Here is a 14,962-nt window from a genome sequence, read left to right on the forward strand (position 1 = left end):
ATTGAGATCTTGATACTGTGTAAGACTTCTTTAAAGAGATATCTGTAAATATCCTACAGTCTGTAATTAATAATACCAGGATTTGAGTCTTTTTGACTTTGGGTTGGTATTTCTCAGAGAAGAGAGAGTGGAGTATTATCTGTTACAAAACCAAAAAACTTGCTGCACAAGAGTAATTTCATTTCTGTTCTACATTTCTAAGCCCAAAAAAATTTCATTAGTCTGCGGACAGCCACACAAAAGTATTTTATGGGTCAACCCACTTAATACCTAAGAATAATAGACTTCAAGCTTCAAAACCTGACTTATTGCTTATCAATTATGGATGTGTTATAACAAAGGAGACCCTCTACCCAATGAAGTGGGGTTCAATAAACTTTTAATATGCTTTATTCTTTGGTTTTCAAAGTAATGTTAATGTTATGGACTATAGCCAAAATTAGATACATTAGATTGCTTGAAGGCCAACTATGTGCAATACTCTTGTAAGCTATGTGCAACCGGGTGGCAACTCTATGCTACGAATTTTTATTTAACTTTAATTACTAACAATCTCAAAATTAACGAAATTCTTATTGGCCATATTGAAAGCCTTATGCATATTGGCATAAATGGCCACGTCGATAATATTTGTGTTACTGAAATAATCGAGTGCGACAACATTAGCGGTTAAGCTCCAAGGCCCCTTGAGCCAACTCGTAACTTTGGGGTTCAAAATGGCGGCACGTTCCTTGGCTGTCTCCAATTTATTGTTATTCTACAAGTGAATTTAGCGAAAAATATTAGAAACGAGAAAAGAAGAATAAACCAGCTACCAACCAAAGACTGTTCCATGCTACGTATAGCCTGAAAGGTCCAACCTTCATTCCGTACCGGTGAATTATGCTTTTTGCTAAACAACAAACGCATATTGTCCAATGCCTCGGAGGTATTCATAAAAGCGGTGGAGAAACGTTTCCAGTTGGGACATAATATTTTCGACTCTATAAAATTGAATATAAAATCAATATTAAAGGCAGTAGAACTAATTTAAGACGAAGAATAAAGAGTTTACCACTTTCCGGATATGGTAACTCCTGCACCGGATATAAAATTATTAGAAATTTGTTATTACTCCTTATCTCGTCAATAGTGAGCTCATAGCATGGCTTGGCTTCCTCGTGTGTACTTGTGTTTCGTGTGTAGACAATATCGCCGACTTCTTCGTGCAAAAGATGCAGCAGACTGCTATGACGTTCGGGATGCTTATAGAACCCTGTAATGAAGAAAATTAGAAAATTGAGTAAAATAATTCTTCCTAAATTAGAACTTTAGTAAGTCAGGTTATATTTTTCGCGTTGTTCCGATATTTATACAGGATTTTTAACTTTTTTCGGCTATCTTGATATATTTTCGAGCCTTTGTGGACTTAAAAGGCGTATATTTACAGTCAGTTTGAGTTTTACTCTCGTCCCTTCGAAAAACTGTGGACAATTCCAGATAGATTCTTATATCTAGGGTAAATCCATAGTTTCATGGATCGGCATATTATTACTCATAACCTCTACAAGTTCGCGATTTTCGAAATTGCTTCTACAATGGTTCCAGAACTTAGCATCATTCCGCAGAATATAAAAACAACTGAATATTAATCCCTTCGATTCGGTTTCGAAACTTACGGCTGGTTTAAAACTGGATAGGTAGGAATCCGTTTGACTCATTGAGTAGTATTTTAGTCAATTCTTATTTTCATATATCGAACGACGGAACCAACAGAACGGATACAAATAAATCGAACAAAAAAGTATACATTTTGAACTTACCAATAGGAAACGAACTGAAGTCTAATATAACGACCTCATGAGACAGTTTTACGAAACGCTTAATACCCTTCAAAACATTCCTCAATGGGCGGACAAGCTTGTTCTCGTTGACAATGCAGAAGTTATCGGCATTGTTCGAATCATAGACATCTACAATTTTATCAAAGCTAGAAAAGCAAAAAAGTATAACCAAAATCTTAAGCTTAATACCACTTCTAGCATCACAAACCCAATACTAAAGTCCAAATATCGCATACCAAAGACCAATTGTGACCAGACATCGAAGTGTTGAGCTACCACATAGTCTTTAACCAGCACCGATTTGGTTTTGGTCAAGTTAGCGACATAAGCTGCCGAAGCGTGAGTACCTGTAAGTACGAAACACCCCACAATTTAACCTCGAAATTTCCTTTAATTCAGATAGCTTACCCGGTATGAAGAGATCCTTCAAGGGCATTTGCGCTATATGCTCCAACTTGGACATCCAATTCGGTTGTATTTTTAAACATTCCACCGTCAACAGTTCACTACCATTGAAGCTGGCTACATAATATGGCAGACATTTACCCTTCGGATATTCGCTGGGCACCACATTCACATCATTACTATTCCAACCGGGCGGAAAGCGTAATTTACCGATTTTCACATCACTTAAAACTTTACCGGACGAGTTTGTTATGTCGGTGATACGCGCCTCGGGCTGTACGTATGTGGTTGAGGGATCTTCGCTGAAAATACCTATCCATTCGGGATGATCATGACATTCGGGACCCCAATTTACTTCGAGGTTAGCATCTTGCACAGTTTTGGCATCGAGCGAAATCGTCAAGTAGATGGGACAAGCTTGAAGGAATTTAATTCGTTGAATATATATTTTAAATGTAAATTTTGTATATATGTAAATTCTTCCTGGTGCTTACCTTGCAGCAGCAACGGCAAATTGTAGCAGATGAATAAAGAAAAGCTTAAATGCATCGCGTTTGTTACGTTCGCGCTGCTAAACTTGAACTTATTCTCAAATTGTTCTTAATGTCGCTCAATACGGTCGCCTAAAGTAAGAGTGGCTTAAGTGTGGAAATGTACCGAATTAACCGCTAAGATACATGTATGAGTTGTGATATACAGGCTGGTTACATGGCTATTTGCCTTAGTTAGACTTAAGCTCTTTATAGAATTTAAAATTTTATTTGAAGTGAATTAACCTTTAATTAAAACCGATTTTGTTTTACAAATTAAATATATTCTATTTTTTTTATATAACTTTGTGTACTTTGGTAACCATATTATTGAGACTATTGCAACTTAATTTATTGTTGGCAACTCTATAAAAAATATATCTAGCATATTAGGGGGTAACAGCTCACCGTCAAGTACTTTGATTGTACCCAGAACCGATTTTTCTTTGAGTGCAGGTGTATTGTCGTACAACAAAACTACTTCGCCGTATCTTCTGGCCCATTCTGGACGTTTTTCGTTCAGTACATGTTTCAAATTGATAATTTTTTGTCTGTAGGGATTAGCTTTAACAGTTTCACCAGGTTTTAGAAGCTCATGATATATCACACCCTTCTGATCCATCCTAACATAGAACATTGCGTTCTTACCGAATCGATCTGTTTTTGCAGTCGATGTTGATGGTTGTCCCGGTTTAACCCATGATTTTCTTTATTTAGGATTCTTAAAATAAATTAATTTTTCATCGCCAGTTACAGTTCGATAAAAAACTAATTTTCTTTCTTGTATTTGAAGCAAAGTTTCACAAGTTTTTTTTTGTATTTTCCATTTATCTGTGATTCAATTCATGTGACAACCATTTTACACACTTTTGGATCTTTCCCACAGCTTACAAAGGGTCTGAAACGATTTGTGCAATATTTAGCATGACTCCCATTTGCTTCTGACTCATCCTCTTCCAGATTCTTCATTTCTCACATCAAAATCGTTATTTCTGACCCGTTGAAACCATCTTTTACATGTTACGTCTGATAGAGCATGAGCACTTTTTCTTAAAGGAAACAAAAAATTTATGATTTTCGCAAATCATCACTTCTCGGTACACAATTTGACACTTGCAATTCATTTTGTTAGTAAGTATCTTATATAAAATATATTTGATAATAAAGTAAGCTGTGGGCTTCAATGGAATCTAACTGAGTAATGTTTTACTTATAAATATTTAAAAATAAATTACAGAAACGTGACAACCTTACAGGAACTTTAGATTGTTTTCAAATATTTTTGACTAGTAGTTCGATTGGGATTTAGTAACTTAGAATTTGTCTAGATGTCTTTATCAAAGAATAAAACTATACAGGGGTATACGAGACATCCAATTCGGGTTCCTCATTTTTATTGAATATATAGATAGACAAATATTTTAAAATTTCTACATCGACCGGACTGGGCATTGAGACAGTTTAGACAAAACTTCCCAGGCTCTATTTTCCAAATGATCTTTAACCGGTCTTGCAACATGACGCCGAGCGTTGTTTTTTCAGCAATCGCTCGCTCAAAATTTATGACTTATTGTCGGCAGTATTCCCCATCAATGTTTTCACTGCCTAAAATTCATAATTTTTTTTGCTTGTTCTTGAATGTATTCGGCTGCTTTTGAACACTTTGAAAGAGATGTTTGAGTGACTACCAAATATGCTACGAGCTCTTCTTGTGTTTGGCAACAATTTTCCTCGAGTAATGCTTACAGTTTTCTCCATCTTCAAACTATCTATCTAACTTCTATCCACCCACGACGTCCTTCGTCTTTCAAGTCAGAATCTCCACTTTTAAATCACGCAAATCACTTCTCACATATTTGCTCAACCAGAGCGTGTTCGATCAACTTCATCGAAAATACTAGAGTTCACTGGAAAAAAAATTAGAAAAAATTTTAAATTTATTGATCCAAAAATTTTGTGCACGTATTATGGTATCTTTTAACTGTATTTTAGAACTTATTATTAGTAAAAATATTTATTTGGAAAGCAACTCCATCAGATCTTCTTGAAAAAGACGTTTTGCGGTAACCAATATATCTCTGAACTGGATCCTTTTTATAAATTTAGTAACGCAAATCGAAAGAAGAAAATGACGGTTTAAAAAAAATCGATTTTGACCAAAATTTAGGCCTAATATTGTTTATAAAAAATACTTATCGATGAGAAAAAATCTTCATTGAATTACTAAAAAATATATTTAAAAAGCTGGTGTTAAAATTTGAGACTAATCAGTTGAGCCGTTTTCGAGTAATGTTGGTCGCCGACTATGAAATCACCATTTCGAGAAAAATGCGTTTAAAGTTTGGCCTTGTACGAGTACTTCCGAGCACTCTGAAATGCCTTTTCAAATTTGCGTGTAACTTCGAAAATATTCACCGGAACAATATGATATTTTCTGTTTGTATTCTTAAATATATATACATACATTAAGAAAATAAAATAAAAAAATAATTTCTTTGAAAATTCTAACTGTATATAACTTTTAGCAAAAGCACCTTTTCAGAGGCAAAGTTTGACATATATATTTGAGGGAATATTTCAGTTATTTGTGGTATTGGAATAATGGAATAGAAATCAAGATACACCTTCCTTTTTTAGACCGATTTCAATAAAAATAATAATATTTTGTTCTAGTATTTTTTGCTAACTTTTTTCGAATCATTTGGCAAACACCCTGTTTTATCAATTAAGGATGAGCCTGACTTTTGCTACTATTATTAAATGTCAGCAGTAAACTTTGTTCGTCATTTATTTAAAGTCTGACGCAATAACAAAAGCGTCAGTAATTCCATTTAAACTCGTTTATCAAATCAGCGCCAACTGATAATGATTTGCGTCGCATGAAACAACGCTGTGATAACGGTAAACAATGAAATTATGAAATTAACTATTTGAAGGCTTTAGAGAAATGAAAAGTCATTGCAAAACAAGTGAAAATAAAAATATTTTGCAAAAAGTGCTGAAATCGTGACGAGGAGAGTGCGAAGAGAGCCTGCTCAACTGATTTCGGCACAGTGCTTACTAAAGAATTTTATTCTGGAGTTCGGTTATAGTTTTTCGTGAATATTAAACGCATAATAAAAAATATTTATTTCTATTTTAATTTATCATTTATTTTTCTTTTAAATATAATGTTATATTGTTTATTTTCGCTCATTTCAACAAACATTAATCGTACTTTTTCACGCTCACACAACAATTCATCATAACATTTGACTTAAATACTAAAATAATTAAGTACTTTTATAATTACTGTGTTAAAAGTATTAAATTACCTATTAATTAAAATTTAAATTTTTTTAGAAATTATTATTTTAAAGTAATATTAAACAATAATTTAAACAAATGTAAATATTTACAAATATATTCGAGTTTATAAATTAAATTAAAAAAAAATTAAATTTAATGTGCTCTTCCGATCTAAAATAAATAAATAAGTGCAAAAAGCTATACAAAATGAAGGAATGCAATATTTTAAGTTTCTGTGTGTGTTTTTGTTGTAATGAACTTCATTGTTATAATTGAAAGAGTTTTACAGGTACAAAAAAAATATGCTAGCATAAATAATATTTAACTATTTTTTCACTAAACGTTATGGATGGTTGTAGCAGAATTGTGATTTCATGCATAAAAAAGTGATATGTACATATTTATATTGTAAATACTCATAAATATATGTAATTGGCTTGGTTTTTCATTTTCAATTATTTGCTTTGCTTAGAAACACTCTTTCTTGTACCCAAATTCGATCCTTCAATGCCTGTGCGTTCTGCTAATATTTTTATTGCAAATGTGACATATACAGTATAACAGTCTAATTAATTACAATTTTAAATAACATTTCAATTTTTTAATTAATTATTTTTTTAAGTTCTATTGAGGTAGATTTATGATCGAGCTTCAGTTGCAAACAAGTATTGATTTCATATGCTGCTGCATAATTAAGTACATTTGCTATATATGTAATTATTGTGTAATCATAACATTGTTGGTAAATAATTTTTTTGATTTCGAAATTAATTTTTTTAATTTTCATTAATTATAATTGTTATTTTTTGCTTTTTTTGTATTTTTTTCGCATAAAATTAATTATTTTTTTTTTTAATTTCGAAATTAATTTTTTTAATCATTATTTTTGTATTTTTTTCGCATAAAATTAATTATTTTTTTTTAATTTCGAAATAAATTTTTTAATTATTGTTAATTATAATTATATTTTTTTTTATTTTTTGCTTTTTTTTAATACATTTATGTTTTTTTTTGTAAAATTAATTTGTTTAATTGTTAACAATAATAATTTAATTAAGTAACAGTCTCATTGTTGCATTTTGTGTTTATATTCATTCGTGTATATAGAATGTTTTAATTTTTTTTTGCTTTTTCGTTTTTTTTAAATTTTGAGTATAATGTGATATTTCGAGTTATTTTTATTATAAATGCGTTGTTAGCGGGTGAGTTCGAGTAGCATTATTTAACTAATGAGTCCATAATTATATGAGCATAACAATAGGAATAAATTTTTTGTAGATTTTGGAGCGATTCATTTTTTTATAAAACGCCGAATTTTTGTAATAGAAAATAATTACATATGTTAAAAAACGAAATTTTTAATTTATAATTTAATAATTAAACAAAATCATTTTAATAATTTTAATTTTTTAATAATTTTATTTATTTTAATTAAAATAATCATTAATAATAAAATTAATTAACTAAAAAAATTAGACGACTTTTTATATTATACTATGTATATTGCATATTATTAATTTTATAAATTTAAAATTTTCTCTTCCTCTCTATTAATTTTTGTTTTTGTAATTTATTACTACAAGATTATACATATTCATAAAAAGCGGAATTTTTGGAATTGAAAATTAGTATAGTAAAAAAATTTTATAATTTAAAATATTTGAAACAATTTTTTTTCTTTATATGGAAAAAAAAATTATTTATTACTATTTTTTTATAACAGGCCAAAGTTTTTGAAAATTAATGTATTAAAAAATAAAAAAATTAATTTTAAATAAATAAAAAAAATAATTAAAAAAAATTTTTTTTAATCAATTAAAATATTAGAAAATTTAGTTTTTTTAAATTGTATGTATATTGCATATTATTAATTTAATACAATTTTCTCTTCTCTATACATGTGATAAGCGCTCATAAACTCTCTGGCTCTCGAACTCACTCATTGCTTTGTTATGTTTTTTTGCGAATATTTCTGTTTACTCATTTTGGCTTAAAACTTATGCATATAACTGAAATTAAACTAAAATCGCTTACAACAAAAACAATAAATTAGCTTTTCCTAACAACTGGGTACAATATTTGTCTTTAAGTAATTACCAAAAATACAAAAATACTATAAAACACAACTTACAGTTGGAAGCAGAAAACGATTTTCAATATATAATATATGAAATGCATATGTATGTATATCTATCTTTAGAGCTCATACAACACTTACGTTATTAATTTGAACTTTGAACTATTTACGACTTAAGCAACTAATATTTACAAATAATTTATGAATACACAAGCACACATACACTGCCACACACACACACACATACACACACGTACAAACAAGCACTTGTATTTACACCGACGATCAGCTCGCCTGTTGCGTCAGCAGATTAATCAGCTCGGTGCGATCCATATTGCTCAGGGTCTGCATGTCAATGCCCAATGCCGCGGCAACGGCTTCGATGTCCAGACCGAAAGAGGTGAGCAGCTCGAGGAAGCGCATCTCTTCGCCGGTCAGCGGATTCGTGACCATCGGGCAGGAGTGATTGCATTGCGGCCAACTGCAGCGCTCGAGCAGGCGTAGCGCGCATTTCTCGGGCACGCGCGGCACACGATTGCGGCGCATGTGTCTTTTTTGTAGGTCAAATTGGGTTGTCGTCTCGATGGCTTGTTCGTCGTGCTGCAGCTCATGTTGTCGTTCGAATTTGCCGCTGTTTTGTAGCTTCAGTTGTTGTTGTTGACGTTGCTCTTTACGTTCCTTACGTGACTTGTGGCCCGGTCGGTGTTTACGCTCAACACCATTTGCTTTCGGTTTGTTATGTTGACGTTGTTTTTTGTTGGGATGTTGTTCGTATAATGCGGTGGCGTTGTCGTTGGGTGGCAAATTGTTGTTACGTTTGCGTTCTGCTTCGTTACGTCGACGCTCGTGACGATTGCGTTGTTTGTTCTTGTTGCGTTGTTGTTGTAGTTTACGTTGACGCCGCTGTTGACGTTCGTGACGTAGTCGCCGTCTTTCTTCACGCTCGGCTTTACTTAAGCGGGGACGTGTACCATTTTGTGGCTCGTAGTTGTTGTTATCTTTCTTCCCTTTGTGTTGTTTGGGTATACGGTTCTTATGCGGGATTCTTTGATGTTCGTTGTTGGAGCGATGGCGCTTTTGTTCGGTGTGCTCCAAATGGTTTTGTTTAGCGATGTTGTGTCGTCTGCGGCGTGGACGTGTCGAATGCTCCCAGCAACGGAGAGCCGATGGTAAAGAGATGTCATCGATTTTAATATTGATCCAATCGCGTTTGGAGAGCACAGCATGGCCGATGCAAGAGGGCGCGAATACGCCCGTGACGTTGTCTAAGGAGGAACGTAGCGCGCCGCCCATTTCATGTATGTAGTTCCACTGTTGGGGCGTAACTGGTGCGCCTACATTATCGGCGCGCATTTGTGCTTCATCGAACAGCCATTGAAAGACGAAGAGTGGTGCTGTGTATTGAGAGAAATATTCATTAATGATATGCGAAGTTAGCGGAAAATTAAGTTTGCTCTTACCTTTTAGCGTTGGATACAGTCGGTAACCGAAATAACAACGCCAAGGCTCTGCTTGATATTGTTCAACGCAAGCTTCCGGCAGCGATCCTTGCCACATCTTCCAACCTTGACGCACCGCCTCACTGGAGCCGACTGTAGCTGGTGTGTAGGGTTCACGATCGAGAAACCAACCCGAGTCGCTTACACCACGCACAGTCACCATGAGTTTGCGTTCCTGTTGCAGATAATTGGTTATGCGATCTAAGTTCAGCATAACACCAAGACCGCCTGCCGACGAACCGACTAGCAACAATTCCGCACCCGGTATACGTCCTAAGCCGAGTGGTATTAGTTCGGCGATGACGTTGCGTAAGATTACAGCACCCATAAAGCGAAACTTCGCGTTCTCGTCGATAGTGTCGCGTGTACCCGACCACGAATCGCTGCTGCAGTAGGGCACGAGTACATGATTTGCACTATGCCAATAGGGATTCTCTTCCGGTAAAGGTGAGAGTATGCCACCAACTGTAAAATAAACACAGAAATTGTTTTAATTCCTTAAAGAGATCACAAAAATTATAGAATGCGGCGAGCGCGGTTTGAATTGGAAGACGTGTGATATCAAACTAGCTACGCTCTTAGCAAGCGCTGAGAACGGAATGTTGGCGCTCTTCAAATATTAATAAAATACTCACCATCACGTTTCTCGGGCCACTGCGTCGACGTCATCAAGTGGCGCAGCCGCAACCAACGCGCACGACATGAGCGCGCATCAAAACAATGCCAACCGCCCTCCAGGAACACAATCCATTTCTTTGAATTGGGATTTTTGCGCAAATAGAAACCAGCGCGCGAGCCATCATTACACACGACTGACATATTATTGAATTGTACGAGCTTTAGCGCGCGTCGGTTCTCCACCACAGGTGTGGCGAGTTTAGTTGTGGCGCCTAAATCGAGCGAATTTCTCTCGTTTGCCGACATCATAATATTCGAAGAGTTCAAAAAAGTACCGGATGCGGCCGCGTTGCCAACCAGCGATTCCGCTATTGGCGGCGTTGCCACTAATGCTGTTTTCGCTGCTCGATGTGGCTTTGCGGAACGCGCATATGTCGGCTGTATTAACGCCAAGCAAAGTAATGCGATGAACACGCTCTGTAGCACTAATGTTATGCATTGAACTTTGTGCGCCGCTAAGTAGGCAATGCTACGCTGTGGGCACAAGCATTTGTGGATTGTTGTGGAACATGAATGATCACTGTGTTGGCGCTGACTGCATTTGATCTTATTAATTGTGTTGCAGCTTGAGTTGTTGTGCTGTAAGGGGAGAGAGAAAGCAAAATATTAAAATTTTATAAAGTCACAGTGAGAAATACAGAGCGCGCATGAGAGGGGAGAGAGAGCGAGATTACTAACAAAAAAAGAAAAAAACAGAGAGAGAGCGCGCTATAGCAAAAGCGTGAGCACGTGTTGTTATGATGAACACTAGCATATTTACACGCGAGAGCACACCATCAAAAGTCAAACGCGAATCGCAGAAACAGATTGTAGTGAATGAAATTGTTTCCGAAGCCGGCTGACATTAAACAGCGTATACATATACATAGTATATACATACATGCCATGTGTATGTTGTGTATATGCATGAATATGCCAGGCGCTAGTCTACAATTGTTGTTTATTTTCATATTGTCTTGTCGCATGGCACTTCCGCAACACCGGTATTAGCGATAGCATTTATATACGCACACACTCATATATACATATATATCTTCTCTTTAAAAAATTACAAAAATACTGTTGACACTTTTGGTATATTTTTATTTACTTCGAGATCAAATTTGACCCGGACTGGCCCATTTAAAATGCGCGTCGAAACCGAATCGATATGTTTTTTTTTCTAAATTTGTACACCTTCTAGGTTTGTTTGAATTTTGACCATAGAAAACAATTTAAAAAAGTCTTTATTTGAAATTTGTGTTTCCAGTGGTTTTGGGGAGTCTAGTAAAGTAAAGTAGTTGAGTGGTACATTTAGTGAAGGTCGAGATGTGAGTCGTTCCTTCTCTGTTAAAGACTATAACATCGAAACAGTCAAAGAAACAGTGCTTGAAAAGAGAAAGCAGAAGATCTCCAAATTTATTGTAGATCAACTCAGCACATTTTGGTTAATGTTCTAAGAAGGTAGGTTGAAAAAGCCGATGAAATTATGAAAAAGATTGACCAGGACCGTCACATAAGCAGCCATAAAAACGCTAAGAAACTTAATATTCATCAGCAAACGGTTTTGAACTATTTAAAAATAGCTGGCTACAAAAGGAATTTCGATGTTTGGGTACCACATGAATTGTCGGTGAAAAATTTAATGGACCGAATTAACATAATCGATTCATTGCTGAAACGAATGGTAACAAGAGACGAAAAGTGGATCAAATACGATAATCATGTGGGAAAAATATCATGGTTCAAGCGTAGTGAAGCTCAACAAATGGTCGCAAAGCCAGGATTGACGCCTCGAAAGGTTATGTCAATGTTTAGTGGGATTGGAAAGGAATCATCCACTGCTCCACCCTAGTCGAACGACTGATTCTACATTTTACTTTCAACAACTGATGAGATTGAAGCAAGCAATTGTAAGAATGGTCGGCACTGATCAACAGAAAGGGCTTCGTCTTCCATCAGGACAACGCTAGACCACACATATCTTTGGTGACTCAGCAAGAACTGGGAGAGCTTTGCTGGGAAGTTTTGATGCATCCACCATATAGCCCCGACCTTGCATCATCGGACTATCACTTGTTTCGGTCAATGCATAACTCCATTTATGGAGTACAGTTGGCTTCAAGAGAAGCCTATGAAAATTACTTATCACAGTTTTTCCCTGAGAAACCAGAAAAATTGTACACAGATGGAATAATATCTTTAGCAGAAAAATGGCTAAAAGTAGTCGACCAAAATGGTATATATTTGGCTCATTTAAATTCATTAGTTTGATTAGAAATACGAAAATACTTTTTCGATTACCAAATATTAACCGTGGGTATGCTTAACTTGGGAGCCTACTTTGTTGAGGTTAGAACAGATTTGTTTTAAAATACCGATTAAAATGCGTTAAAATATAGTTTTTGTCTGTCCGGGTCAATATAGTACATATGTATGTAGGAACATTGCTGCCATCTTCAACTTCTTCGTTTTATTAGGTAATACTTGTATTGTCTGCAAGTTGTCGTTGTTCTTGCTGTTGTTTTTATGTTGTTGTTATTGTTATTGCTTTTGGTTTTTTTTGTAATTCACTGCTATTGCTTTCATATGATTGTTTCTTGTACGATGTTTTTTCCTCCGCTTTGGCGGAAAAACTTGCTTTGATCAAAAATGCGAGCAAGAAGCTCTGCGATAAGATCAAAGAGGTTTACCGCCTCCTTAAAGAGATACTCGCACAAAGCCAACAACAACAACAACAACAACAGCAAGTAGAAGAGCAGCAGCAGCGGTAACAACTACAAACACACATACTCATACAGACAAACATCGCTACAAAAGCAATTACAACAAACAATAAACGAATTGTAATGAAAATAAAAACAATAGCCATGAATTTGTTGTTGCTGTTGCTGTTGCTGTTTATTATAATAACGCTCTGGCGTTGTAAATGTTGTTGTCGCTTTATTGCTGCGCGCCGGACAACAGCAATATGCCGCAGTGACCAACAACAACAATCACATGTATTGGCGAATATTTTTCGAAAGCAGCAGCTGCAACAACAACATAACAGCAACAACAGCGACTGCTGCAATAACTGTAATTCATTGAGGTGCAATTCATTGCGAATAACCGTCAATATTTTTGCAGCCATTCGAGTGGAAAGCAATTTTTCGCTGTCATTTATTGAATGACAGAGAATGGGGTATGGACGCGGGGTCAGTGGGTTGGCTGAGGAGTGCCGTCTGCTGCACCGAACTCTTTTGAATTTTTTTGCGCTGCTTTTTAGTTCTCTGTTTTGCTTCTTTGCGCGTGTGTGTGTGTGTGTGTGTAATTTGTTTGTTTGTTTCCTGCCTTCGCCGCATTCGGCAGGGCAACAGCAATTTTTATAGCTGTAAAATAGGTGACAGCAGGTGATTCCTGACCCAGTTGTTGGTGGTTAAAGGAAGTCTCACATTAAAGTCCATAAATAGCGCGGCAAAAATGTGTATTCCTTTGAAGTAATAAGAAGTTTATTTTTTTTTTTTGCTAAAATGGTCGAAACGTAGCGTAGCAAAGCAACTGTTCTTTTTATACCCTGAACAGGGTATATTAAGTTTGCCACGAAGTTTATAACACCCAAAAGGAAGCTTCGGAGAACGTATAAAGTATGTCAGTATATCAGTATGTTGAGCTGAGTCAATTTAGTCATGTCCGTTTGTCTGTCTGTCTGTATATATACATACGAACTAGCTCCTCAGTTTTTAAGATATCGTTTTGAAATTTTGCAAACGTCACTTCCTCTTCAAGAAGCTGCTCATTTGTCGGAACTTCCGATATCGGACAACTATAACATATAGCTGCCATACAAACTGAACGATCGGAATCAAGTTCTTGTATGGAAAACTTTTGCATTTGACAAGATATATTCACGAAATTTGGTATAGATTATTTGCTAAGGCAACAATGTAATCTGCGAAGAAATTGTTCAGATCGGTTAACTATAGCATATAGCTGCCATACAAACTGAATGATCGGAATGAAATGCTTGCATGGGAAACTTCCTCATTTGACGATATATCTTCACAAAATTTGGTATGAATTATTGTTCTTCGAAATAATGTAATATCGGAAGAAGTGGTTCAGATCGGCTAACTATAGCATATAGCTGGCATACGAGCCGAACGATCGGAATCAAGAGCTTGTATGGAAAACTTTCGCATTTGACGTGGTATCTTCACGAAATTTTACATGGATTACTGCTTAAGATAATAACATAATCTCCGAAAAAATTGCTCACATCGGATGACTATAGCATATAGCTTCCCTACAAACTGAACACAAAGTTACTAAAAGAAATGCACCTGTGAAGGGTATATTAGCTTCAGTGCAGCCGAAGTTAACGTTTTTTCTTGTTTTTAATTTATATTAGTTCAAATGAAATTCGGTTTTATTGGAACTTAAGGAAAGAGTTCTTGAAGAATCTTTAAGAATTCATGTATTTTTGGGTTCAGTTCCACTTTAAACTATTTTACTACTTATGTTGTCAAATTCATGTTTTTGTTATATATGTATTGCCATCCAGTGCTATCTAGCGGTTTTAAAATTCTTCAGATTCATTAAAAATCAATACACTAAGTCGGTTGTAGGATTGTATTCTAATGAATGATCCATGAAGTGGTACTTTTTTCAATAGCCTTTTAGTGACAGATCACGCGTGAGTCG

The 14,962-nt window shown here is 35.2% G+C and overlaps 2 protein-coding genes across 2 annotated transcripts in view; both read right to left on the reverse strand.

Moving 5' to 3' along the window:
- Nucleotides 1-372: 372 nt before the first annotated feature.
- Nucleotides 373-2,834, reverse strand: LOC120778457. Its single transcript, XM_040110254.1, has 7 exons — nt 2,723-2,834; nt 2,232-2,645; nt 2,032-2,170; nt 1,803-1,969; nt 1,055-1,255; nt 820-983; nt 373-757 (listed from the first exon to the last, which is right to left on the reverse strand). Exons 1-7 carry the CDS (start codon nt 2,775-2,777, stop codon nt 539-541), a joined length of 1,359 nt encoding a protein of 452 aa, XP_039966188.1. The 5' UTR covers nt 2,778-2,834; the 3' UTR covers nt 373-538.
- A 5,086-nt stretch (nt 2,835-7,920) lies between these two features.
- Nucleotides 7,921-14,962, reverse strand: part of LOC120777801 (palmitoleoyl-protein carboxylesterase NOTUM) — a 29,135-nt gene continuing 22,093 nt past the window's right edge. The window contains exons 2-4 of the mRNA XM_040109334.1: nt 10,258-10,879; nt 9,584-10,087; nt 7,921-9,517 (exon numbers count right to left, since the gene is read on the reverse strand). Coding sequence (XP_039965268.1) covers nt 8,409-9,517; nt 9,584-10,087; nt 10,258-10,879 — 2,235 coding nt within the window. The 3' untranslated portion in view covers nt 7,921-8,408. The remainder of the gene's footprint in view (nt 9,518-9,583; nt 10,088-10,257; nt 10,880-14,962) is intronic.

The sequence above is a fragment of the Bactrocera tryoni genome, chromosome 5, assembly GCF_016617805.1.
Source record: "Bactrocera tryoni isolate S06 chromosome 5, CSIRO_BtryS06_freeze2, whole genome shotgun sequence".
NCBI classification, from domain to species: domain Eukaryota; kingdom Metazoa; phylum Arthropoda; class Insecta; order Diptera; family Tephritidae; genus Bactrocera; species Bactrocera tryoni.

Bases quoted from the DNA above. Each gene is read 5' to 3' on its own strand.
- LOC120778457 (XM_040110254.1), bottom strand. From the start codon at position 2,777: ATGCATTTAAGCTTTTCTTTATTCATCTGCTACAATTTGCCGTTGCTG. The intron at 2,171-2,231 runs GTAAGCTATCTG...TCGTACTTACAG, and splicing joins GAAGGATCTCTTCATACCGG to GTACTCACGCTTCGGCAGCT. The intron at 984-1,054 runs GTAAACTCTTTA...TCAATTTTATAG, and splicing joins GTTACCATATCCGGAAAGTG to AGTCGAAAATATTATGTCCC.